This window comes from Zalophus californianus, chromosome 15 (genome assembly GCF_009762305.2).
Source record: "Zalophus californianus isolate mZalCal1 chromosome 15, mZalCal1.pri.v2, whole genome shotgun sequence".
Classification (NCBI taxonomy): Eukaryota; Metazoa; Chordata; class Mammalia; order Carnivora; family Otariidae; genus Zalophus; species Zalophus californianus.
In genome coordinates, this window is record NC_045609.1 from 56,012,362 (window position 1) to 56,040,306 (window position 27,945).

At 40.3% G+C, this 27,945-nt stretch overlaps 1 protein-coding gene across 2 annotated transcripts in view; it reads left to right on the forward strand.

The window, feature by feature from the left end:
• CC2D2B (coiled-coil and C2 domain containing 2B) overlaps positions 1 to 27,945 on the forward strand; it is a 50,829-nt gene extending 22,884 nt beyond the window's left edge. For both annotated transcript variants that reach the window (XM_027597019.1, XM_027597020.1), the window contains 10 exons: positions 8,079 to 8,177; positions 10,746 to 10,928; positions 11,092 to 11,289; positions 12,969 to 13,058; positions 14,803 to 14,916; positions 16,834 to 16,968; positions 17,366 to 17,488; positions 22,236 to 22,294; positions 23,966 to 24,143; positions 26,021 to 27,945. In XM_027597019.1, coding sequence (XP_027452820.1) covers positions 8,079 to 8,177; positions 10,746 to 10,928; positions 11,092 to 11,289; positions 12,969 to 13,058; positions 14,803 to 14,916; positions 16,834 to 16,968; positions 17,366 to 17,488; positions 22,236 to 22,294; positions 23,966 to 24,143; positions 26,021 to 26,209 — 1,368 coding nt within the window. In that variant the 3' untranslated portion in view covers positions 26,210 to 27,945. The remainder of the gene's footprint in view (positions 1 to 8,078; positions 8,178 to 10,745; positions 10,929 to 11,091; positions 11,290 to 12,968; positions 13,059 to 14,802; positions 14,917 to 16,833; positions 16,969 to 17,365; positions 17,489 to 22,235; positions 22,295 to 23,965; positions 24,144 to 26,020) is intronic.

Consider the following 27,945-nt stretch of genomic DNA (forward strand, 5'->3'; position numbering starts at 1 on the left):
ATATTCCTCTGGCTATTCTGGGTCTCTTCTGGTTCCATACAAATTTTAGGATTATTTGTTCCATTTCTTTGAAAAAAGTGGATGGTATTTTGATGGGGATTGCATTGAATGTGTAGATTGCTCTAGGTAGCATTGACACCTTCACAATGTTTGTTCTTCCAATCCATGAGCATGGAACGTTTTTCCATTTCTTTGTGTCTTCTTCAATTTCTTTCATGAGTATTTTATAGTTTTCTGAGTACAGATCCTTTGCCTCTTTGGTTAGATTTATTCCTAGGTATCTTATGGTTTTGGGTGCAATTGTAAATGGGATCGACTCCTTGATTTGTCTCTCTTCTGTCTTGTTGTTGGTGTAGAGGAATGCCAGTGATTTCTGTGCATTGATTTTATATCCTGCTACTTTACTGAATTCCTGTATGAGTTCTAGCAGTTTTGGGGTGGAGTCTTTTGGGTTTTCCACATACAGTATCATATCATCTGCAAAGAGTGAGAGTTTGACTTCCTCTTTGCTGATTTGGATGCCTTTGATTTCTTTTTGTTGTCTGATTGCTGTGGCGAGAACTTCTAATGCTATGTTGAATAGCAGTGGTGATAGTGGACATCCCTGCCGCGTTCCTGACCTTAGGGGAAAAGCTCTCAGCTTTTCCCCATTGAGAATGATATTCGCTGTAGGTTTTTCATAGATGGCTTTTATGATACTGAGGTATGTACCCTCTATCCCTATACTCTGAAGAGTTTTGATCAAGAAAGGATGCTGTACTTTGTCAAATGCTTTTTCTGCATCTATTGAGAGGATCATATGATTCTTGTTCTTTCTTTTGTTAATGTATTGTATCACATTGATTGATTTGCAGATGTTGAACCAACCTTGCAGCCCAGGGATAAATCCCACTTGGTTATGGTGAATAATCCCTTTAATGTACTGTTGGATCCTATTGGCTAGTATTTTGGTGAGAATTTTTGCATCCATGTTCATCAAGGATATTGGTCTGTAATTCTTTTTGATGGGTTCTTTGTCTGGTTTTGGGATCAAGGTAATGGTGGCCTCATCAGATGAGTTTGGAAGTTCTCCTTCCATTTCTATTTTTTGGAACAGTTTCCGGAGAATAGGTATTAATTCTTCTTTAAATGTTTGGTAGAATTCCCCTGGGAATCCATCTGGCCCTGGGCTTTTGTTTGTTGGGAGATTTTTGATGACTGCTTCAATTTCCTTAGTGGTTATAGGTCTGTTCAGGTTTTCTATTTCTTCCTGGTTCAATTTTGGTAGTTGATCCATCTCTAGGAATGCACCCATTTCTTCCAGGTTATCTAATTTGCTGGCATAGAGTTGCTCATAATATATTCTTATAATTGTTTGTATTTCTTTGGTGTTGGTTGTGATCTCTCCTCTTTCATTCATGATTTTGTTGATTTGGGTCCTTTCTCTTTTCTTTTTGATCAGTCTGGCCAGGGGTTTATCAATCTTGTTAATTCTTTCAAAGAACCAGCTCCTAGTTTCATTGTTCTGTTCTACTGTTCTTTTGGTTTCTATTTCATTGATTTCTGCTCTGATCTTTATGATTTCTCTTCTTCTGCTGGGTTTAGGCTTTATTTGCTGTTTTTTCTCTAGCTCCTTTAGGTGTAGAGTTAGGTTGTGTATTTGAGACCTTTCTTGTTTCTTGAGAAAGGCTTGTATTGCTATATACTTTCCTCTTAGGACTGCCTTGCTGTGTCCCAAAGATTTTGGACTGTTGTGTTTTCATTTTCATTGGTTTCCATGAATTTTTTTAATTCTTCTTTAATTTCCTGGTTGACCCATTCATTCTTTAGTAGGATGCTCTTTAGCCTCCATGTATTTGAGTTCTTTCCGACTTTCCTCTTGTGATTGAGTTCTAGTTTCAAAGCATTGTGGTCTGAAAATATGCAGGGAATATACCAATCTTTTGGTACCGGTTGAGACATGATTTGTGACCTAGGATGTGATCAGTTGTGGAGAATATTCCATGGGCACTAGAGAAGAATGTGCATTCCATTGCTTTGGGATGGAATGTTCTGAATATGTCTGTGAAGTCCATTTGGTCCAGTGTTTCATTTAAAGTCTTTATTTCCTTGTTGAATTTTTTGCTTAGATGATCTGTCCATTTCAGTCAGTGGGGTGTTAAAGTCCCCCACTATTATTGTATTGTTGTCAATGTGTTTCTTTGCTTTTGTTATTAATTGCCTTATATAATTGGCTGCTCCCACGTTAGGGGCATAGATATTTACAATTGTTAGATCTTCTTGTTGGATACACCCTTTAAGTAGGATATAGTGTCCTTCTTCATCTCTTATTACAGTCTTTGTTTTAAAATCTAATTTGTCTGATATAAGGATTGCCACCCCAGCTTTCTTTTGGTGTCCATTAGCATGGTAAATGGTTTTCCACCCCCTCACTTTCAATCTGGGGGTGTCTTTGGGTCTAAAATGAGTCTCTTGCAGACAGCATATGGATGGGTCTTGTTTTTTAATCCAATCTGATAGCCTGTGTCTTTTGATTGGGGCATTTAGCCCATTTACATTCAGGGTAACTATTGAAAGATATGAATTTAGTGCCATTGTATTGCCTGTAAGGTGACTGTGACTGTATATTGTCTGTGTTCCTTTCTGATCTATGCTTTTAGGCTCTCTCTTTGCTTAGAGGACCCCTTTCAATATTCTTTTAGGGCTGGGTTCGTGTTTGCAAATTCCTTTAGTTTTTGTTTGTCCTGGAAGCTTTTTATCTCTCCTTCTATTTTCAATGACAGCCTAGCTGGATATAGTATTCTTGGCTGCATATTTTTCTCATTTAGTGCTCTGAAGATATCATGCCAGTCCTTTCTGGCCTGCCAGGTCTCTGTGGATAGGTCTGTTGCCAATCTAATGTTTCTACCATTGTAGGTTACATATCTCTTCTCCCAAGCTGCTTTCAGGATTTTCTCTTTGTCTCTGAGACTCGTAAGTTTTACTATTAGATGTCGGGGTGTTGACCTATTTTTATTGATTTTGAGAGGGGTTCTCTGTGCCTCTTGGATTTTGATGCCTGTTTCCTTCCCCACAGTAGGGAAGTTCTCTGCTATAATTTGCTCCAATATACCTTCTGCCCCTCTCTCTCTTTCTTCTTCTTCTGGGATCCCAATTATTCTAATGTTGTTTTGTCTTTTCGTATCACTTATCTCTCGAATTCTGCCCTCGTGATCCTGTAGTTGTTTCTCTCTCTTTTTCTCAGCCTCTTTATTTTCCATCATTTGGTCTTCTATATCACTGATTCTCTCTTCTGCCTCATTTATCCTAGCAGTTAGTGCCCCCATTTTTGATTGCATGTCATTAATAGCCTTTTTGATTTCAACTTGGTTAGATTTTAGTTCTTTTATTTCTCCAGAAAGGGTGTCTCTAATAACTTCCATGCTTTTTTCAAGCCCAGCTAGTATCTTTAAAGTCATGATTCTGAACTCTAGGTCCGACATCGTACTAATGTCTGTATTGAGGTCCCTGGCAGACGGTACTACCTCTTGTTCTTTTTGCTGAGGTGATTTTTTTCGTCTTGTCATTTTGTCCAGAGGAGAATAGATGAATGAGAGAACAAAATGCTACAGGTTAACAACGTCCCCAGCAAATATACTCTATACAAATCAGAAAAGACCTGAAACCAGGGGAAAAGAAAGGGAAAGAAAGAAAAAAGAAAGAGAAAAAAAAAGAAAGAAAAAGAAAAAGATAAAAACAAACAAAAACAGAACAAAACAAAAAAAAACCAGAATATAATCAAATATGGTCAGACTAGTGTATAGATCAGTGCCACACACTAGATTTTGGGTGTATTTTGGTCTGTTAGAAGAAAGTGCCTCCTAATATTTTAAAGGAAGAAAGACTTATATATGTACAAAATAAGGGTTGATACTATGAAGGGATGGAAGTTGACTGTAAAGATGAAAATTATAAAAGATTTTATAAAAGGAATTGATAAGATAAGAAGTTGTTTGAAAAAAGAAAGAAGAAGATTAAAAAACAAAGAAGAAAAGAAAAAAAGAAAAGGGAGAGAATGTGATCAGGCAGGAGCCTAGAGCAAAGCCATACACTAGTGATTTAAGGTAAATTTTGATCTGTTAGAAGAAACTGTATCTCAAAATTTTAAAGAGAGAACAGCTTGTATTTATATATGTCAAAAATAAGGGTAACTACTATGAAGGGATAAAATATGACTCTAAAAAATGAAAAATAAAAAAAAATTTTAAAAAGGGATTGATAAGATGGTTGAAAAAGAGAAAAAGAAAATTCAAAAAAAGAAAAAAACAGTTAAAAAAATCAACTTTGAAAAACTAATGAATCATGGTAAAAAAGCCATGCATTCTATGTGCAGTATTCCCCTAGCGCTGGAGTTCTCCTGTTCTCCTTGATTGTAAACTTCCTCTTGGCTTGCTGGCTGTTCGTGCTGATCTTCTGGGGGAGGGGCCTGTTGCCGTGGTTCCCAAATGTCTTTGCTGGAGGCGGAATTGCCCCGCCCTTGTCAGGTCCAGGCTAAGCAATCTGCTCGGGTTTGCTCTCTGGTGCTTTTGTTCCCTCCAAGCTCTCAGTACAGCTTTGGAGGACGAGAGTGAAAATGGTGGCCTCCCAATCTCCGCCCGGAGGAGCTGAGAACTCGGGGCCCTGCTCCTCAGTGCACCCCCAGAGAAAAGCAGTCACTCCCGTCTCCCCGGTCTCCAGCCGCACTCTGTGCTCACCCGGCCTGTGACCGAGTGTTTCTATCTCTGGCACCCGACCCCTTGTGGAGTCTCCAAACCCAGCAGATCCCTGCGGTGTGCTCCCGCGCCGCTCCTCTCCGGGGAGGAAGGGGAGTCTCCCTGGCTCTGCCGCTTGTTGGGTCCCTGCTGGAGGAGCAGTGGCCCGACTGGGCCGCAGATCACGGTTTATGGCAACCGTGAGCTGAGAGCCCCCGCCTCGGCTGGGTCTCTGCAGCCGGCTTCCCCGCTCCGATACCTGGGAGCTCTGCCGCACTCAGGCACGCCCAGTCTTTCTGTGACCCCGAGGGTCCTGAGACCACACTGTCCTGCGAGGGTTCCACCCCTCGCTTAGCCACTGGAGTGATGTCCCTCAGCGGAGTTGACTTCTAAAAGTTCCAATTTTGTGCTCCGCTGCTCTATGACTTGCCAGAAGCGGCCGCGGAGGCCCCCCTCCCCCGCCGTCTCTCCTCCCGAATATCGCCTCGGATTCACTTCTCCGCACGTCCTACCTTCCAGTAAGTGGTCGTTTTTCTGTTCAGAGAGTTGTTGCTATTCTCTTTGATCTCCTGTTGAGTTCGTAGGTGTTCAGAATGGTTTGATCCCTATTCAGCTGAATTCCTGAGACCAAATGAAACCCAGGTCTCCTACTCCTCCGCCATCTTGCTCTGCCTCTCCATTGATTCTTAACAGCTCTGTGTATACTCTGGATATGAGTACTTTGTCAGATATACATTTTATAAGTATTTTTCCCACACTGGCTTGTCTTTTTTACTTTTTTAATGTGTCTTTCAATGAACAGAAAATATTGATTTAATATAGTGCAATGCAGTAGTGGTAATTTTTGGGGTCCTATTTAAGAAATATTGCCCACTTACGTTCATGAAGCTATCCTGTGGATGCTTCTAAAAGTTGAATCATTTTATCTTTCACATTTAGATCTAAAATCCAACCAGAATTGATTTTTATGTGTCTGCGAGCTACAGGTTCAAGATTACTTTTTTTGCCATAAGGCTATTCAGTTGACCCAGCACCACTTATGGAAAGGATTGTCCCCTCCCCCACTGCACTACAGAATCACTGTTGTAAATCTGCTGACTGTATAAATGTGGGTTTATTTCTGGATTCTATTTCGATCTATTGGTCTGTTATCTCTATTATGTTTTATTGGTCTATTATCTATCCTTACATGGATACCACACTGTCTTAATTACTAAACCTTTGTTATAAATCTCAGTATCTAGAAACCTAAGATTTTCAGCTTTGTTTTTCTTCCTCAGGATTGCTTTGCCTATTCTTAGCTCTTTGTATTTCCATATATATATTAGAATCAGCTTGTTGATTTCCAAAAACAAGACAAAACCTGCTAGGACTTTTATTGGATTGATTGAATACATAGATCAATTCAATTAGAATTGACATCTTTATAATATTGATCTTTCCAATCCTACATACATGGTATATAGTCCCTCTTTCCCTTTAATTATCTTCGTATTAGTATTCAGAGAAACAGAATCAATTATATATATGATACATATATGAGGAGATTTATTGTGGGAATTATCTCACGGGATTATGGAAGCTGAGATATGCCACAATATGCCATTTGCAAGCTGGAGAGCCAGAAAAGCAAGCACTATAATTCAGTTAGAGTACAAAGGCCTGAGGACATGGAAACTGCTGGTGTAAGTCCAAAAGCCCTCGAGAACCAGGAGCTCCGAAGTCCGAGAGCAGAAGATGGATGTCCCAACTCAAGAAGAAATAATTTGCCTTTGCTCCACCTTTTTGTTCTATTCTGGCCCTCAGAAGGATTGGATGATTTCTGCCCACATTGATGAGGGCTGATTTTTTACTCAGTCTACTGATTCAAGTGCTGATCTCTTCAGTAACACCCTCACAGACATACCCAGAGAAAGTGTTTTACCGTATCTGGGCATCCCTTAGCTCAGTCAAGTTGACATGACTATCACAATTTCCTTTTCCCAGTTTACAACATGATGGGGCTTAAGCATGCCTGGAATCAATCATAATATTCTAAACAGGCCAAAATGATTAATTTCTCTTTACACAGATGGATGGTTTACTTTAACAGGACAGCCTGTTGTTTACTTCTTTAATGACAAGATCTTGGAAGTGAAAGGCCAGCTCTATCCAAGGCTAAATTGGGGATAGGAAAGAAAGGAAATCAAACCAATCTTGCAAATCTGAAATTCCCATGATACAGGTGATCAGGACCTTAGGGAAAATAAACAATCTGTTAACTAGCATAAGAAACATAACATACCAAGCAATCAGAATTGGTCTATCAGTGCAATCACTTCTCCATAGAGAAACCTTTCTTAGAAACTGAACTGGGCTCAGAAGACTGCTTGGTAAATCAGAGAAAACTGAATCACATGGTCTTAAGGGCTTAATGAGGTAGCCTTGGGGGTCACCTGTTTCCAGTAGACATGTCATGCACTTAAATTAATTAGCCATGTCAACAAACCTGCTTCTTTTTGACCATGTTATATCAACCATCAGACTTCTATTCTAAGTCTACTTTTCTCACTGACCCAGCATCCATGATGCTACTCTTCTCTTGGAGGGTGTCCTCATCATTTTGACATATTTTCACTACTATTTAATATCTTAAAATGTCGTTAATGGTGGTGATGTCTTTAGGGTTGAGTTAAGGTAAGGTTTATTCTTTGTATTCTTTATTTTTTTAAAGGTTTTATTTATTTATTTGACAGAGAGACAGCGAGAGAGGGAACACAAGCAGGGGGTAGTGGGAGAGGGAGAAGCAGGCTTCCCGCTGAGTGGAGAGCCCAATGTGAGGCTCGATCCAGGACCCTGGGATGATGACCTGAGCCGAAGGCAGATGCTTAACCACTGAGCCAGCCCCAATTCTCTGTATTCTTTAGTGTATTTTCAAAGTTTGCTGCACAGAGCATATCTACTACAATAATGTAAGTAGCCATACATAGGCCATAAACTCCACAATAGGTCATTATTTTGCTTTAAATAATTATCTTGGGATGCCTGGGTGGCTCAGTCGGTTAAGCGTCTGCCTTCGGCTCAGGTCATGATCCCAGGGTCCTGGGATCGAGTCTCATGTCTGGCTCCTTGCTTGGCGGGGAGCCTGCTTCTCCCTCTGCCTGATGCTCCGCCTGCTTGTGCACATGCTCTCTCTCTTTATTGGACAAATAAATAAAATCTTTTAAAAAAATAGTCAATTATCTTTTAAGGAGAGAAAAATATTCTTTCTGCTTACTCTTTGGTTTCTTTTTAAAAAGAAAAAATGATTTTTTATAATTATTGCAAGTTTGTGAAATTACTCATCACATGGTATACAGTAAGTAATAGAAAAATTATTCATATTAATAGGATCCCTATTTCAAGAGCTGCAGTAGTCATTCACATATAAGAAAGAATTGGCTCGGATCCATTGTCTTCCCTTTCTCTGCTCTTCTGCAACAATCTGAGGTAATAGAAAGTGATTATTTGCTAATTATTCTGAGTTTTTACCTCTGGTTAATAGAAATGTACTGTTTGTTGTCTTTGAATCAGATTTTGTGACTGACATATCGGTAGGTCAGTTAAAACAATCTTGTATTTGAGTGCCATTAGGATGTTGCAGTATTTAAATGTTTTAGCTGTCTCTAGAACAGGAGACACCCATAAATTTATTTCTTATATCTTTAGCGTGTTCACTGATAAAGAATAGCAAAGCTAGGGGCGCCTGGGTGGCTCAGTCATTAAGCGTCTGCCTTTGGCTCAAGTCATGCCAGCATCTTGGGATCGAGCCCCGCATCCTGCTCTCTGCTCTGCGGGAAGCCCGCTTCTCCCTCTCCCACTCCCCCTGCTTGTGTTCCTGCTCTCTCTCTGTCAAATAAATAAAATCTTAAAAAAAAAAAAAGAATAGCAAAGCTAGCCCTAGGTCTTAAAGCAACACTTATATCTGCATATAATAGTTTTTTAGGACCAGATTCACGAATGTTCTTTGATTAATGATAAATGATTAATGATGTTGCTTTGTGACCATGGGTTCTAGGAGTTTCAGCTCCTTGGGATTGTTTGTTGATAATGGTGAGACTGATGATTAGCACCTGTCTCTGTGATATCCCCACAGGGCTCTCCTGTTGAGTTATGTAGCACAAATACGCCTTCATGGCCAGCAAAATATAAAAACCTCAGCCTAGACTCCATTTTAGGCTTTGTTACTTTCTTACAGAGCTATGTCAGACACAGAAGTTTCAGAAATGACTTTTCTACCTCAAGGAGCTCACTGTCTATAGAGGAAAACTAACACTTTAGTACAACCTAATAATGCTGTAGTTCTTTGATAGGGGCACGAGATAGTACTATGAGAACATACAGTAGGGAGTACCTTACTCTTCCTGGTTTGGAGGAGGAGTTCGGGGTATTCAGAGGAGTCAGGGCTGAGTCAGGGTATGACGAGGAGAATGAAAGGTCAGGAAAGTATTTACAGAAGAGATAACTTTTGAATCAAATCCTTAAGGATGGTTTGTCAAACAAAAGAGGGTGTTTGACTCAGAAGGAATTATGTGTGTATTAGTATTGCATTCAGCCATTTGCCACAGAAAACCTAACAGTGATGCAAGGGGTCTATTTATCTCACCTAAAAAGGAGTCTAGATGACAGTGCAGCAGCTCGAGAATATCATCACATCACATAAATATCATGTACCTTTCATCCTCATAATGGCAAATTGGTCAATGCACCTCCAGCTTCATATCCATGTTGTAGAAGAGAGTAGGGTGAAGCAAGAAGGGGCAGTGCCTGTATCAGGAAAACAGACACTTTCTCAGAAAACCCTGGCATACTTCTTACATTTATGTGAGTTGGCCACTGTGTGGCTGTCGTGTTGCTGTCTAAAACCACTGGTGAGAAAGGAGGACAGAATGGATATTAGGGAGGAGAGGAGAAATGTCTGCATAATATGTCATCAAGAGGGATGTCACACGGGAGCATGTTGCAAGTACGAGGGCTGCAAATAAAGAGCAGTAGAGATTTATTATTTTTTTTAAAGATTATATTTATTTGAGAGAGCAAGAGCCAGAGAGCACGAGCAAAGGGTGGGGAGTGAGAGAGCATGAGTGGGGTGAAGGGCAGAGGGAGAAGCAGGCTCCCCGCTGAGCAGGGAGCCCAGTGTTGATGCTGGGTTTGATTCCGGGACTCCCGGGGACTCCGGGATCATGACCTGAGCCAAAGGCAGACACTTAACTGACTGAGCCACCCAGGCACCCCAGCAATAGAGATTTAAGTTGTTAGAGGTACAGGGCTTCCTACATCTGTAAATCTCTGGATATCTCTCAGTCTCAGGCCAGACTCTAGGATAGAAAGGTAGTTGACAATTTGAACTTCAAAAGTGGACAGACCTCATTAGCTGTCTGAGTTTGCACAAATTACTTAAATTTTATGAGCCTCAGTTTCCTTATCTGCAAGATGGAGATAAGAGCCATATCTACTTCATTGAATGATATGATCTATATCAAGTATTTGGCACAGTGCCTTGCACATAGGAAGTTCTCAATAACTACTAGCTATTATTATTAGTTGTTATTATTGTAAATCAGCTCCTACCTACACACACACACACACATGCACACACAAGACCCCTCCTCCTATGGACCTGTGGGTTGTCCTTGTGCTGTTATATTTTTTCTTCTCTTTCTAGACCGAATATAAAATGTAATATGGTCTTTTAGCATCTTCTCTGAGCCTGAATTGGATCTTCTAAGAACTGTCATTCTGTTAGGGTAACCTGCATCCTCGTGTCATCCCTTTCTAACATATGCCCTCTCCACACAGTGCATATTAATGAGGGACCCAGAGTGTCAAGGGTGCCTGTGAATAGACCACCATGGAGAAGGGCATATGTGATCATCCTTGAGCAGGTGCACAGAACCAGCACGCACGTACCCATGCAAGCCTGTTTCCTCCTCTGGAGAAGACTGAAATGGGCTGTACTGTATTTGCTGATGTATATTTTCCTCATGTGGAATCTATTATATTGATATATTCTTTCAGATTAGTGGAACATTTCAAGTAAATATTCCACCAGTTTTGCTTGGATATGCTTGGAGTAAGACTTATGTGTCTCCTAAAGAAGAGTATAATGGGCAGAATTTAAAAGAATGTACCTTCTTAAATATTTTTGCTACCATTGAACCTCAGATATCACATGTCACCTGTAATCCAGAACTAGACAAGGTAGGTTTTACATTGAATTGTTTTACGTGTACTACTAAAGAAGTATAAACTCTTTTAAAAACTAGTAATAATTTCAAAGCTGGTAAAAATGAACATTGGTTCTTGATATTTTCCTGTGGGAACAACGTGGTACCATGTCAAAATATTTTGAACTTTATTCTAGTTTTCAGATCAAACAGATGTTTTGGAGAGAGCACTGATTTTTAATAAAACTTGTAAGGCAATGTTTCCCAACCGAAGAATCACAACTACTGTCTTTAATGGTGAAGGGTTACAGATCTTAGTAACCAGATACATCAAGGCACTAAATCCACCTCAGCAATTCCTGGATATGTTTCTTCATGATCCTAACGCAACACTTGTAAGATATGTATTTTAGTAGCTTTATTGATGTATAATTCACATTGCATAGAATTCACCCACATAAGGTGTAAAATTCAATGGTTTTTAGTATATTCACAGCGTCGTGCAGCCATCACCATAGTAAATTTTAGAATATTTTTGTCAATCTTAATTTATATTTATTTTGTTTACTTTTTTATATTAACTTTGAGCATAACTTTCTTACTAAAAATTGTTTTGCTTTCAAAGACAGCTTCCTGAGAGAGAAAACTTCTGTGTTGCAGTATGTCCTCCAGAGCCCCAGATGGGGGTAGAATATTTCTTCTAGATTCCTTTCATTTCTGCCCCCTTGGACTAGAGTCACAGTGGCTACACCGGTTCATGTGACCGCACTGGCTTTGTAACATTTCTACCAAACTTTGAAAAATTCCTTTGACTTCCAGGCAAAATTAAAAGTTACATTTCTAAAGGGATTTTGTCCTTCTCAGGATAGCTTTTCACTGTATGTGAGAATGAAGAAATTATGTTATATTTTTCTTTGTAAACTGCCAACATAACACCTCCCACTCCATCCCTATGTGACTTTTTCTTTATGCTTATCTATTTACCAGCTGACAAGAGAGACATATGTTCAAAATTGAACTTCATATAAAATGAAGATTTATTCACTATGGACTCAAAACCTCCTTCTACTCTGAGAAAGGAAAATATGAAATCAGAAATTTAAGTCTCCTCTTTGAGAAAAAAATTAGCTTTACTTAAAGGGCATCCGTGAACAAAGGTTTATCTCTTTTGTTCATTCAGGTTTGATTGAGTCAGTTAGCTTACTTCAAAATATTTATATTATTTGTCTACTATAAAGCTCCCTTAGCTGGACTCTTTAGGATAAAATCAAAAGTCCTAATTTAGGTTGTCTCTGGCTACACACTCTACCTTTCCATCACAAGTTTCTTCCCATCTGTTTCCTATCACCCGAAGTCCAAGGAGTTAATGATGCTCTAGATTTATTTCAAAGACAATCTCTGTCTTTTTAAAAAATATATAACTCTTAGCAACTTTGCTTATGAAGGACTATGAACCATGTTTAATTAATTGCATGAGGTCAGAAACGTGACCAATGTAGGAGGTCATTAGTGTGTAAGTGATGGCTATTATAAATCAGTGAAAATGTCAGTAAACTTTCTGTGTGGACTCATTACTTGTATCCCTTTCTCCTTTCCTACTTTAGTCTGAGCCCTTGTCTCCAGCACCATTTTCCTGCTCCAACAGCTTGTAACAAGCTTGTATTAATAAGAATAATTCTGATCGATTTGGAAAAAGCAAATAAAACTTTTGCTATTCTTCAATATCTTTCTAAAAAATTCTTAACAGTTGTAATTTAAGGTATATAATATATATCATGTTTAAAACTTCAATAATTTATTACAGTGAAGTGTAATGGTTAATAGGCATTCTCTGGAGTCAGGCTAACTTGGGCTTATTCCCAGAGACTCCATACATTGTGTTAGCTCTGTGATCCTGGGCAAGTTATCTTAGCATTCTATACTTGTTTCCTCTTATGTAAAACAAAAGTAATAATAGTATGTATTTGATGGGCTTGTGGGATACACTAAATGTGATGATATTGCATGTAAAACACTGTGCTTGGTGTTGGGCATGTAGTATGCACTTAATAAATGTTAGTTAATATTATTCTAGGACCTCATTGCTCGCTTTGTATCTTTGATTCCTATTGTGCCTGATATTCTGGATGAAAATGATGGTTTTGACATATGGATGACATCAGAGGTAACGAATTATGTTTTATTTATTTATTTGAGAGAGAGTGTGTGCATGCATGAGTGGGGGGTGGGCAGAGGGTGAGAATTTCAAGCCAACTCCCCACTAAGCACAGAGCCCTGCATGGGGCTAGATCTCACAACCCATAAGATCAAGACCTGAGTGAAAACCAAGAGTCGGACCTTAACCAACTGAGCCACTCAAGCGCCCCCATTATGTTTTATAATTAAAATATATAGTATTTCTTACCTTTCTCCTAAAGAAACATTTATGCACTTATGAAATACTTTGTCTTGTGAAATTTGAAAGCATTTGATAATACATTGTTTTCAGCTCTATAACAATCCATAGAAATAATTCTTAAAGAGGAACAACCTTATTCAACATTATAAGTGGTAGGTAGCTCATGAATATTTTAATTCGATGGGAATCCCAGGAGTACAATATTATGACATCCTCCAGGGAGAAATATGGCTTGTCACTATGGAGCTGGACAGATGCTGCATCTAGGACAAATACCACCACTTCTCAGAAGCTTTGCGCAGCCTCCCCACATCTGAATGAAGAGCTTACACAGCAATGCTCTTCCTTAGCACTTGGATTAAAGTTCTCTTTAGATTGGTTGCCAACTAGAATACAAGCCCCATGTAATATTTGAGACATATTTATACTAAACATTTGTTTATCTGAAGTGCAGATTAGTTAGTCATCTACTTTTCCCCCCAAATCTGGCAACCCTAATTAGAGCAGTTTTTTCATTTCACCCTAAATTATATTTAGTTGCTTATATATTGACCCTGCACCCACACTCTGTACATATATATCCCAAGTTTAACCTCTGAATGAAGTAGACTTGATTATTTATTTTTATATTTTTATGTAAATTTAGCAAGCATTCAATAAATACTATTAACTGAAAATTACTAGTATGACAGGAGCCTAAGAGAGGGACACTTTCCATCTGGAACCAATGGTCCTGGCACTTAATCTGGAATGTTTTAGAGGCTAGAGTTGAGCTGAAACGGATTTAGGGGGCACAGGGCTAACTTAATTAGTCAGCTACCCTGTCTTCTTCTGCGAAGGGAAACACAAGCATGTGGTTCTAGTGATTCAGTGATTCAAATCTAGTAGAACTCAAAGAGTTGTCATTAACTTTAGACTCTTTGACCTAATCAGAATATGTTCATGGGTATTATGATCCCGCAGAACATTGAAAGAGCCTCTAAAATATCTGAAAAATAACCAGGTATATACTAGTACCCCTGAGTCTCCCCCCACCCCGCTCTTCCAGTTGAAGAAGTTTCAATCATCTTCCTGATTGGGCTTAAACTCCATCTTCTTCCTCTCTTTGAGTTGAGAGCACTATATTGGTATTGGACAGAGTGAAGCTCCATTGACCAAAGGATCCTTTCCTCTAAAAACTCTATGTGATTTCCTATCAGATGAGGTTTCTTAAAATATCAGTCTGTCTGTCCCTGTTTTCCAAGGGCAGTTTAATATTTGTCCTAAGCAGAAATATCCTATTTTTGGATGATGAACTATTTGGTCACTTACACAGTATCCACATTAATTGTCCCATAGTAAGGGTGACCCCTATATTCCAAGTTAGTGTTCTTCCCAGTGTTTTCTCAGGCACAGGTATCGGAGCTTTGAACCTGGAGGGAACAGAGAGGCTCTAAATCTGTTGGCTGCTTATATTACTCAACTTTCTCTTCTGTTTTCTTTTGGCCTTTTTGCTTTTGCTTTGCCTTAGCGCTGCATCAGTTTGGCTACTGGAAATAAGGAAGAGCATGCCATACTACTCTGTAATTTCTTTCTGTATTTTGGAAAGAAAGCTTTGGTCCTCCTGGGGACCTCAATGTTGGAAGTAAGTGCTGGAGTTAATACTTAAATAGTGTAAACAAAACTAATCAGCCTTCAGCTGCAAGTTTAAAAGACACCAAACCCAGTTTTCTGCCTTTTCACAAGCTAATTCGGGAATTTCATGTGCAACCAGTTATTTAGTTAAGAGGATACTGTTGGCTCATCAAAATGACCACAATGTAAAGAAAGGCTTTCCTTCACTTTTCTTTGTAAAGCTGTCCTAATAATAGTGCTACTTCATGGGGTTACTAAGATATTAAATTACACAGTGAATATGTGACACTGAGAACGGCACCTTGGTTCATAGTAAATACTCAAAATGGTGGTTATGGTGGTGGTGGTGGTGGTGATGTAATAATAGTCATAGCAGTAGTCGTAGTGGTTGTTAACTATCAACCACCATCATCTTTATAACTTTCTAATAATGGAGTTAAAGATCCTTAAGAAATACTTCTCCCTATTCTTCCTTCCTCAGTTTTTAGTCATACAAGATGTGGGTCTGAAATTTGTGTTTACCTACCTGAAATTTTTACAACTTAAATATGCTCCTGCATTCATACCTCCAGAAAGCTATCGTCTTTTGGATTGTTTCTATTTCTACCATGAATATCTTGATAAGGGTCAAGATTTCCAGTCCGGTTTTAGGCTTTGTGTTATGATCACTTATTTCTCTATATTTCCTTGGCATGGCTTATTATTTTTGCCACATTTGCAAGCTAAAAGCCAGTGGTTAATCTCCCCCCTTGCCATCCCCCTGTGTAGTTTTAAGTGCCACTAGATGGCAGTAAACCGTCGACAACATTTCAACAACCGTTTGCTTTTGCGCCTGTGAGTCAACACCATGGGTGGCACCTCAGCTGTGTGTTTCACCTCAGCTCTGTGGTTGAGGTGAGGCCTCCTCTTTGTTGTAAAGAAGATGAGCACAGTGATAAAGAACAAGAGCCTTGGAGAGACCAGGCTACACGGCCCAGTGTTAAGAATTTGTGTTTGGGAGTCAGTCAAAGAGGGGTTTAAAACCCAGCAATGCCGTTTACTAACTGTGTGATCTTAGCTTGTTTACTTCTCTGAGCTTCAGTTATCCTCTCCCTAAACAGAACTAATGCCATTTACTGTTATGCTAGACAAGCCCCTCAACCTCCGACTCTATCTGGAAGATGGGCATAATGATCACTCCATCTCAAAGAATTTGAAGTGAATGCAAGTGAAAAAATTTCGTGTGAATGTCGAGCACGATACCTGGTGCACATAAATTCCCAATAAATGTTCAATAGTCTTTATTATTATTACCTGAAATTGTTATTCTTTTCTAAGAAAACTTTGAACTTAAAAAGGTATGTTCAGAACAGAATAGTAACATAATGACTACTTTTATTCCTCAGATGGTTTCCTATATACTTTCTCTCTAGCCTCTAACTTCAGATTTTGTTCTCAAAATTAACTTAATGGCTTTTTAACTTCATTTGGCTTTTTCAGAGCCTTAGGCAAGTGTCCATTTCCTAACTCTGCATGGTGTTTCCCTTCAGTCTCCAAGTATATTCCACTCAAAGCAGGGCTAATCCCTGTAGTGCCTTTGTGTGGATTAGGCCAAAGTATCCCTACCTCAAAACATTTCAGTGCTAGCTGTTGTCAGAGTATACGGATTTTTCTAGAACAACATGTTTTACTGCTGCGGGGGTACACCCTACAGGGCTGTACATGGCAGTACCAGCTCAAAATTTCTCTTATTTGAATCTTCATGCTAGCCTGGGCCTGAGGATTTCTGGAGCTTTGGCTTTTTTGCTTTTCAAAAAGACTTCGAAGACCCTAAAAAAGACTTTTAGAAATCAAAGATACCACATACTTACATTATAATTTCCACATACAAAAATGAGTTAAATCAACCACCCACCAAACATGACTTTAACTCTTTTTCCTCATATAGGGACAAGTGGCTTATGTATTAACTCAAGAAACTGATGAATATTTGCTTTGGAATCCATTAACTGGGCAATGTCATAAGCAGTTTGACCCATTTTGTCCCTTACAAAGTGTAGACTGTTTGTTTGATGATGGAAATGTAAGTATATGGCGAGGGTGGGGGGTGCGGAATCTTATTTTGAGTTATCGCCTGAAGAGTCAAACAGTGGACCTCTACCTTCGCTCTACATTAGAATTGTGTGGAAAACTCCGAGGAGACTACAGATGTTCAGTTAGAATCCCTGGGATATAGAGCCAGGGAAATCTTTTATCCATAAAGTTCCTCAGGTGATTCTGTAGCGCCTCCAAGACTGAGCACCAGTAATCAGTCTAATGTTTACATACCCCTAGAATCGCTTTACTTCCTACCTCAGAACCTCCTTTGGCTTCTCCCACTTCATTTGGTAGTAGGACTGTAAAATTTTGCTCCATCCTAACCAGGTAGGGCCTTTGTGCTCCCATGTGCCTATACTGATTTTATGTTTATGTTTTAATAGGTCTGGTTTAATATTCAACAAAACAATACACCGATGGCTGTACATTTTGACTATTCAAAGGAAAGTTTCTGGAAACAGTTGCTTCCAAAAAATTTCCAAGGGACAAAAGCACGTACCATACAGGTAAATTATATTTTTCCAGGTGTGTCTGTATGAAAGTTCCCATTTGTTCTAATCTTTGCCAGTCATGCTATCTCTTGTTATGTTTATATAGCTGGTTGCATGTTGATTTACCTGGCAATATTAATAAAATCTAGTTTTCTTCGCCATCCAGCCTGAGTTTGGGCTAGTCTAACCATACTCCTCTGCTTGCAGAAAAGAAGAGTTGAGAAGAAGGTATCATCTTAAATGTGAATTTAGATTTTAAAGTAAAAATTTTTAAATATTTATTCTAAAACTGAAAATATAATGTTAAGATGGTGCGGTAAGTTTACTTTGACCTAGCTCTTCTGTTCCACATCCGTGGCAATGGTAAAATATAAAAATTGAAAAATAGAAGGCTTATCTGGGCTCCAAACCATGATGATTGTCTCATGGAATAGAAACAGGACAGAAATACTAGCAGTGAGTAGGGCCGAACAGGCGACAGCAGCAAGGTCTGAAAATGGTTCATGAAATCCAGGGAACCAGAGCCAGTCCCACTTTTTGGAGTCAGGGGTTGTGATGGGGCTTCCTACTTCACTACTCTTGAAAGAAGTTGGAGAAGGAACGCTTGCAGACTCACTGCCTGGGGCATAAGAGGCAGGAGGAGGAAGCACCTCACACCTGAGGTCAAGAACAACCTAATGACCACAGATGGCTCAGCCTGTGGATCTGCAATGGACTAGTGTCACTTTGTGAGAGCACCCCAAATTTCACTTCAGTGGCTGTTTCTGGATTGAGGGCCAAGGCACAGCAGGTGCAAGCAACGGCAAAATCCATAAACTAAGAGCTACGAGCTCAGAGAAAGTGAGAGAAAAAATAAAGTAGAAAAACAGGCAGAAAACAGTTCATAGAAGCAGGAACTTGAATGCTCAATCTCACTCACAATCAGAGAAATAAAATTTCAAACAATAAAACACTACTTCACATGTATAAGATTGACAAAAGAAATTGTAAGTGTGATCATACCAAGTGTTGGCAAAGAAGCAGAGAAATGGTGGGAAGGTAAATTGCTATAAATACTTTGGAATGCATTATGATGATATCTGATAAAACTGAAGATGCTCAATCTTTGATCCACCAATTCAACTTCTAAGTATATACCATAAAGGAGCAAGCACAGGGAGAACAAGTACAATAATGTTCATTATAGAATTGCTTGAAATAGCAAAAATAGATTAAAAAAAAAAGGGGGCACCTGGGTGGCTCAGTCATTAAGCGTCTGCCTTCAGCTCAGGTTATGATCCCAGGGTCCTGGGATCAAGCCCCGCATCGGGCTCCCTGCTCAGCGGGAAGCCTGCTTCTCCCTCTCCCACTCCCCCTGCTTGTGTTCCCTCTCTCGTTTTGTCTCTATGTCAAATAAATAAATAAAATATTTTTTAAAAAAAGGAAAGAAACAATTCATCCACCAGAAAAAGAATACATGAGTTATGAAGTACTCATACTATGAAATCTTCTATATAGTAGTAAAAAAAAAAGAAACAATTTACACTAGTTCTCAACTTGGACTGTGTATCAATTACATCAGAATCTCTGAGGGTGGAACTTGCACACCTGTATTATTATTTAAAGCTCCCCGGGTGATTCCAGCGTGCCGCCGAGGTTGAGAACGACTGATCTAGAGCCATGCACATCAACGTGAATGAATATTAAAAAAGTAATGTTAAGCAAAACAAAGAATATGTGAAATGACACATAGAGTACAAAACCACTTGTATAATAAAAGTTTGAAAACTATGTGTTGTTTATATATATATAGACACATAGTGATAATGTAAAAGCATTCATAGGAATGATAAACACCAAATTTAGGTTAAAGGCTACCTTTGGAGACAAAAAACAGAATGAGATCAGGGAGCAACATACAAAGTACTTCAAGTCTGTCTGTAATGTTTTACTTCTTTTTAAAAAATCTAAAACAAATACAGAAGAATGCAGATATTAGATATAGCTAAGTGGTAGGTATGTTGAGTGGATGTTCATTACATTATTCTCAATGCTTGTCTGTGTATTTGAGGCATTTGACAATATCAAAAAGAATGCATGGCGGTTGCAGGGAAGGGATCAAACAGTACTAAACTGTATAAAGAATGTCCCTCGCCTTCAACATTTTTCCTCACTAAGAAATAACCACTCTTAGTAGTAACTTGTGCGTCCTTCTAAACATTCTCCACATATTGCAAGCATATATATATATTTTTATATTTCCTGTTTGTAAAGTCATTTTAAAGAAGGGGAAATGCGCTTATCTCTCTTGAGCAAGCACTTTCAGCATCCACAGGCCATGCCTTGCTCTTGCCCTCCCAAAGTTGTGACTGATGGATTGCTGCCTCCTAGGGAGGAGAACGGTACATTTAGAGATGAGGTTTTATGTGTACTATTAATCAGTCTGTTAGGCGTTTAGTGAATGCGTCTCACATGCCTGCTGAGCCAGTGCCATGTCAGGCATCGGTTCCACAAGGAAAGACATGTCTCAGTAGTCCGGAGGCTTGTGTTCTCAAGGAGCAAAGAGAAGGAAGCCCTTGCAGGACAGAGTGGTAAATGTGATTACAGAAGAAATGAGTGTGCTTTGGGAGCACGCAGCTGGAGGACCTGAGGGAAAGGACAGTTTATGGGCTTCCTGGGAAAACGGGATGAGGGGCAAAGGGAGGAACGTGAGCAGGAGCCGGCTGAGGGGAAACTCAGGGTGGACAACCACGCAGCAGAGCGAGGGTACAGCAGACGTGCGGGGCATGGAGGGATCTGGGGAGCAGCTGAAAGGCAGCTTGGCCGTGCCAGAGAGTGAGCAAGACAAGCTCAGGGGTGAGCAGAGTCCTGCTAAGGATGTGGCCCTGTGTCTCAGGGCAGTCAGAAGCCAACAGCACTAAGGCAAGGCTGCCATGATCACAGCTGTAGTTTCTAAAAGCCACTCGCCTGAGCGTGGAAACAAAACCTTTTGCCAAGTTGAATCTATAAATATAAAACTCAGAATTGCGTTTGGCTTGTATCTCTACTGATTTCTTTCCTGTGGGTTAATGGCCCTCAATCTTCTGTCTTGCCACACACATCCCAAAATAAACTGCTATCTGTAGTGAACACTTCTGTATCGTGATCGCAGGCACAAATTTAAGCGTCTAAGGTGAGTATGTGGGTATGCAGAGATGAAGTTAACAGGGAAATCCTCTTGAAGTTTTATAAAGATAGGAATTCCCGGAAAGAAAGGGGACTTTGCCAAAAAAGGAAAGTGGACAAATACCTTTATGAGGTATTTGTACCGAGTTAACATAACCCAGGCCTCTTTTTCGGGCCTGAAGGTGGCCTCAGGAATCCACAAGAGTTACCTGCTGGAGAGAGGGTGTGGGGGAGGGAGTGGAGGTGTTGGAGGGTTGCACAGTGGTTGGTGGCAGCAATAAAGGCATTCGGCTTACCTGTCCTGTCTGGGAGAGCTGGTGGCCCTGCAACATGACGCTGGAGTTCATGGTTCCCTTTCTGCAGTGCCTCCCATCTCCTGCCAGCATCTGTTGTGGGGAAGCTCCCTGTGCCTGGGCCTGTCATCACATCTGTCCACGGCAGGCCCCAGAACCCTGGAGGGCTTGCTGAAACATGGAGTGCTCAGCCTTGCCTTCGGAGTTTCTGATTCAGTGGGTCCCATGTGGGGACTGAGAAGTTGTATCTCTAACAGGTTCCCAGGTGTGAGGTTGCTGGTCTGGGGTGGGGGTGGGGGGCACACTTCAAGAACCACTGGCTTAGATCACCACGTGACAGACTGAATCTTCTGGATCACTCCTGAGATATTCTAGCACCTAGAGGTCTAAGAACTGTTGCCGTCTTTTTGTACAACCCTCCCTCCACTCGTGTCCCTGTCTCTACAGCTTTCTCTGTTTCTCAGTTCAGGAATGCCCAAAGTAAGAATGTCTAAACCCAGCCCCTCCTTCTTGTCCCCGTGAGCCCTGCGAGATAGGGCGGGGAGGGCTGGTTTGGGTGGTAGACTTAAGGAGTCCTCTCTCCTCTCAGCAAATCCCACAGGGCAGGGAAGGGAATATGGGGAACGTGGTAGAGCATTGCTCTCTGCTGTTTTTACAATGGCTTGGAGACAGGGGAAATTGAAATGGACCACACACACACACACACACACACACACGCACGCACGCACTCACGCACTCACGCAAATAAAAAGACCCAGCTCCTGCAAGCTGAAAGAAAAGGATACTCAAAGAAGGAAGATGATAAACCATGTTAAAGGAGTAGTAATAACAATAATACCTGATTTTATTGAACAATATGTGCCAGGCTCTGCGTGTATTACTTTATTTCAAAATCTTCACAAGACCCTAGGGAAGTCAGTACTATTATTGTCCCTCTTTTAAAGATGTGGTAACTGAGACTCAGGTTAAGTTACTTTAAGACCCCAGTTAATCAGTGGAAGAGACTAAAGCAGCTTGCCAAAGGCTATCTGGTCTCTTCGATAAATATGGCAAATGCTTGTTTGAATAAATGAATGTGGGCAGCAGCTCCATCTCATCTAGGAAAAATACCCTAATTCCTCATCCTGTGCTCTGGTAAAGTAGTACTAAAATCAAAGGAAGCACTGTGATCTGTGTTTTACCTTTGTGCCTCTGTAGTGGAGTGATTTTGCCACATGAAAGGGGTTTGGGTTCCCCTTGTTATAGTTCGCACTCCAGGGGTGACCGCAATGTAAAGGTTGTCTCCCTAGAATCTTTTTTGACTTTCAATTGTCTGTACATTTCAGCCTGAAGAAATTATTTATTGTGAGACTAATAAAAGCATGATAGAAGATCTAAAGAACAGGTATCACCTTTATTTGTATCTTACAATTACTACGTTTTCTCCCGAGTCTTTCAGTCCTCCTTCCACCTTTCAGCCCTCTAACCCAGTCTCTCAAAACACCTCTTCGATTCCTCAATAGAAGCAGGAAATGGAGTTTATAATAGTCTCTTCCACTGAGTCAGCTGTCTTTTGGTCTGTGCATCGAAAAGCAGCCCCTCTGCCATTCCAGAACACTCCTTAAAAAGACCATCGAAGTAAAAAAATGGTTGCCTCTGGAAACATTGTGAGGCTGCTGTTGGGAAGTTCTCAACACAGACACCTGTTGACGTTAGAGTAATAATAATAATGTGGTAGCTAATACTTCCTGAAAGGATATGAAGGTAAATGGCCCACCACTTGGAGTATGGAAAAAACATCCAAGTTGGGTGGTAACATCAATACTGTCCCACACCCACCGCTAGCACTCCCCCCTTCCCTTACACACACACACACACACACACACACACACACACGTGCCCTAAGGAGTTATTCAGTCAAGCTGAACAAGTTTGTCAAAGTCACAAACTTTGCAGCAGGCCTTACTCCTACTCCAGATGTGTCAGAAGCTTCTAGATCTTACTGCCTTCAGTGACTCATTCTGACATAGTAGGCTGCCCCATAAGCTGCTACCAACCGATCAAAACAAAGCATGACAAAAATAATTTTGCTACTCTCTTCTCTCACTAGCACACAACTCCCACCTCGTATTCCCTTCCTTTTTCCTCAATTCTTAACAAAAAAAAAAGGAAGAAATGGGGTAGAGAAATGATTCCCAGCTTCTGGTTTTTTATCAGAATCACTTCTAGAACTATTTAAAAATACAGATGTCAGGGTCCCAGACCAGGCCTGTTGAATCAGTATCTGGAGGTAAAATACGTTGATAAAGCCCTATTAGCGATTCTGATGCTTAGCCACTACTGAGACAGCAAACTCCAAACTGCTTGGTTACACCACAGACAGCCAAGAGGAGACTCCCAGTGGCTTTTTTTTAGAGCACACACTGATTCTGTGCAGAGATGAGGCTTCCCAAGGGGGCCCCATCAATCCAACCTGCACTGTCCCTGGAACAGTCTACCAGCAGGCACTGCTCTAGGGACTGAATATACAGGCACAAATCCCTGCCCTTACGGAGGGTACATTCTAGTAGGGGAACCTGATCGTCATACTTATCAGTCTGTGCCTATTTCCTTCCAACTCTGCCTGCTGAATTAACTGATCTAATAAATCCATCCCTGCTAACATCACCCAGACCAGATATCTGAATTTTGGTAAATGCAGTTTCTTGGAAACAATGTTTTATGGCAGGGGAGGGTCCTGGAGAATGGGGATGTCAGTCCAGTGACCAGACAGTAGATGGTTGTCACATCACACCCAATAGGCAGCTGCCTACACACAGGTAACTGGAAAAGAGCTGTGCCCCTGAGATCTCATTGTTGGCTACCTCAGGAAGCTTCTTGCTTTCCCAAGCCAAGCAAGAGCTGCTTCTCCCCAACTTAATAATGTGAATGATGGCAGATAACCTTAGCCATAGAGGTCTGGTTCATCCTAAATAAAAAAAAATATTCTCATACTTGAGCAAAGTGCCACAACTCTTACACATTTATTAAACAAATTGTAATTTGTCATAAACTAATCTTTGCATTCTTCCGTTAGGATTGAAAGGACTCTGAAATGTAAAATGATGGAATGGCGACCTAAACAGCCGACACGTTGGAATCGACAATGCACTTATATTTTGCGAAAAATCCTTCCTAAACTAGAACTTGGCACTGGAAGCTTTGTTTCATCTGAAGAAGAGAGTGAATTTGAAAGACTACTACAATTTTATTGGGTGTGTATATGATTTAGTGCATTAATAACATTTGTTTTATCTATTTTGTTCATTACTAGGTAACAGTAGCCTTAAATATCCCTGAAATGCTTTTATCTTGATCCTGGATGATAGATGATATGACATTAAAATACATTTATTTATAGACTAAGAAATTTCAGATATACTGAACAGCTATTACCATGACCACACTGCTTGACATTTTCTTGGAATCAGTCATATATTGTATGTTATATAAACCACAACCTCTGGAAAGAGATGACCAAAAGGAAATCACCTGCAACTGAAATATTGAAAAATGATCCCTTGGTGGTAGTAATAGAATAGATTCCCTGTCCTTGGTTCTGGGCAAGAGGACTCCAGGCAAGCTTTAATATCTTTTATATGCAAAATACTCCAAATGTATATACCCAGCCTGGACTTCTCTCCTGACCTCCTCTCTTATATATTTACCAACACATTTGACATCATCCTGGATGGTTAAAAGGCATCTCAAACTCAACAAGTTCATAACCAAACATGGGCATTTGGTATATTGCTAGGGCCCTCCTTCTTTTCCTCTACCTACCCCCAGCTCTGGATATCCTCTCACTGACTCTTCCCTATGAACTGGTCCGGTGGGTTTTTCAAAGCCCCAGCCTCCCAAAAGTGAGATTCTTTCCCCCTACTATCCCACAGACTAGGAGATATCTCCTAGGGAAACCCTATGAGAGAAGAAAAGAAAGAATCTGTTGAGAGTTCAGTACTTAGGCTGTCAGGTGGGAGGAGCTGCAGGTGCTGTTTATTCATGAATAGGGAGGAAGCTCTTTTGCATTAAAAAAAAAAACAGAATTAGGGGTAAACAGATAGGCAAAGCAATATAAGCCAAGGTTTAAAGCTTAGAATTTCTTTGTAAAATTATCTATTTAATAACGCACAATCATAAACCTGAGCTGAATCCTGTGGCTTGGATTCAAACCCTGGTTCAATCACTCACTAACTTTGACCAAGTAACCTAACTTCTCTGTACTTTCCACCGTACTGGGCGAGATAAACAGGGATAAAAATGGTTATCTGGTTTGTGGTTATGGTGAGGATTAACCACAGCACCCAGCACTCAGCAAGTGTTTAGCAAATGTTAATTATTATTTGTATTTTATGTGCCAAGCATTGTGTTAGGCACTGGGGTTATGACCATAAACAAGGCAGATACAATCTAGTGCATTCACAGAGACTATAGGCTAATGAAACAGACCAGAAAACATATAATTGCAATATATTTTATTAAGTAACATAGGAAAGGATAGCAACCTATTGCAACCACATGGGAAGGACACATGAACAGATTTAAGGATCAAGAAAAGCCTTCTGAAGTAAGTAATCTAAGGCTTGAAAGAGGTGTATGATTGTTGTCTGTGTATTATTAAATAGATGATTTTACGTAGGACCATGTACTATAATCCTTTAATCCCGTCACATGGTGGTCACTTAAGAAATATGAACTGAATCAGTGTTAAATAAATTCTCCCATAATGCTTACTTCAATACCTCATTTGTAGGACCAGGTAATTTTTTCATTGGCAGGTTGCTATTCTAGAAAGGGTGCAAGTATGTGGAGTGTTGAGTGTGCAGGCTCTGGTTTCAGCTCTGGCTCTGCTCCTCTCTCTCTCTAGAAAGTGGGGATTATAGTAGAACCTACTTCATAAAGTTGTTTGAGGATTAAATATGTATGTGAAGCATTTAGTCCTGTTCCTAGGATATCATAAGCACCTATAAAATAACTTATTATTTTATGACTATCATTTTTTGAGGCTTTTGTAATATTTTTGCATACAGTGATTCCTGATTACCTACATAATTATAGCATGGGTTTACGCGTCATTCTGTCTTTTGTCTAGGTCACAGGATTTCCTATCCAGATGCCTTACACTGATTTACAGTCAATTATTGATGCTGTGTATCAAACTGGAATTCATTCTTCTGAATTTCCCCAGACAGAATTTGCTCTGGCTGTATACATTCACCCATACCCAAACAACGTATTGTCTGTGTGGGTCTATTTGGCTTCCTTAGCTCGACATCAGTGAAAAGGAAGAAGGGAAAAGGAAAAAAAAAAAGTGCTATGGGCCCCTTGCCCAGAACAATCAAGACTTTTCTGGTACTTTAGGACTTTGCTACTTATCCTCAAGTCCAGCCAAGTATGAACCCAAGTTTTGGTTCTTTTATCGAGTTGGGCACCACGGAGACTCACTCCCTGAGCCTTTGAGAATGAGTGTAAATGACCTCCCCACTGGAGACCTCTTCAAGGAGAACACTTTGGGTAGTCTGGTGGCCTTGGGTCACTGTCTACAGTAGGTCTTATTATGGGAAAGAAGTGATTCTGGCCCCTCCCTCTGAAGCCAGTATTACTCAGGCTGTAGGCCTCCACACCACCTCCGTCACATCACCTGGGGAGGCTTGTTGAAAATGCAGACTCCTACATCCCGCCTAAGACCTACTGAATCGGAACCTCTGGGAGTGAAGCTCCAGAACCCACGTTATTGTAAACAAGACCCCCAGATCATTCTGATGACCTGTTAAGAGTGAGAACCCTGCCTTACAGAATGAGAACCCTGCCTTACAGAATGTTGTCATTACCAATGTGAGCTTGGCACGTTTGATGCTGGTTCTGATGCCATTCCAGGTGGAAGGTATTCCAGTACGAACATGAGGTCATAGCCTCTCATAAGATAAAAGATTATTGCACTAGTGAAGTCAAAGGAAAATCTGCCATGTTGGGCTGAGGGCTGAGGCCAGCTTCTGGGGGCTTCCTAAAAGTTTTCACTTGGGATGCTACTGACCTGAAGTTCTTCCAGCTCCAACTATTTGGAAGGGTCTCCCAAGAAGCTCTGTTTGATATACTTTCCTGATTCCGTGAGAAAGGGAAAAATGGTCTTACCAAATCTCAAGGCTCCTTTTTCCCTTAGTGAACAGCCTGCCATCCTGCCTCTGGCACTTTTCTGCTGCTTTCCTTTCCCTGTGGAGGGGGCGCCAAGGAGGCCCATCTAGATCCTAGGAGCCTTGAGAGAGAGAGTGGACAGGGACCTGAGTCAGAAACGCTACACTTTCTTCTCTTTAATTATTCTGTGCTTCACAGAAAAAAAGATACACTTTACTTAAATGTTACAGAACAACTTATTTTAGAAAAACCAAAGGATATAGATTTCCAAAGGTTGATGAGAGCACTTTTATAGGAGGTAAAAACAGGAGAAAGAAAATTGACCTCTCCCAGTGCAGGAGTGCGGGATCTTCTTGGGTCACTCTCACAAGTAGAGACCCCAGGTTCATCTCTGGGGAATCCTCAATCTGAATTCTCTCCTGCAATGCGCCTTCATGGGCTGATGCCAGAGAAGACCTCATTTATTTTCAGTGATGTTTGTCTTGGACCAAACTTGAGATTACTAGGAGAGTAAAATAGTAGGGATGTGGGTGAAGAGAATGCTTTCTCTCCAAGGTTAAAACCTAATCGTGTGTGTTCTCTGGCACACATATGAAGATTAATTAGAATTTTTGTTCTTATTTGAATGTTTGTGTTTAAATGCTGTATGAAGTTTTGTTATTAACAAGTCTCCCACATTGATTGGGGTAGCACAAAATGATGTCAATGGAAAGACAAGGTTACCAAAAAAATACTGAACTCATGCAGTTCATTTCTGTGGCACCTTCAATATTTACATTACTATTTTGCTAGTTGTTTATGGTTTTGGAATTGATAGGCCACTCATGAGTAAGGGAGAAAGTGTTCTTGGGCAAGCATAGAGGACCCTTCTGTATCATATGCATT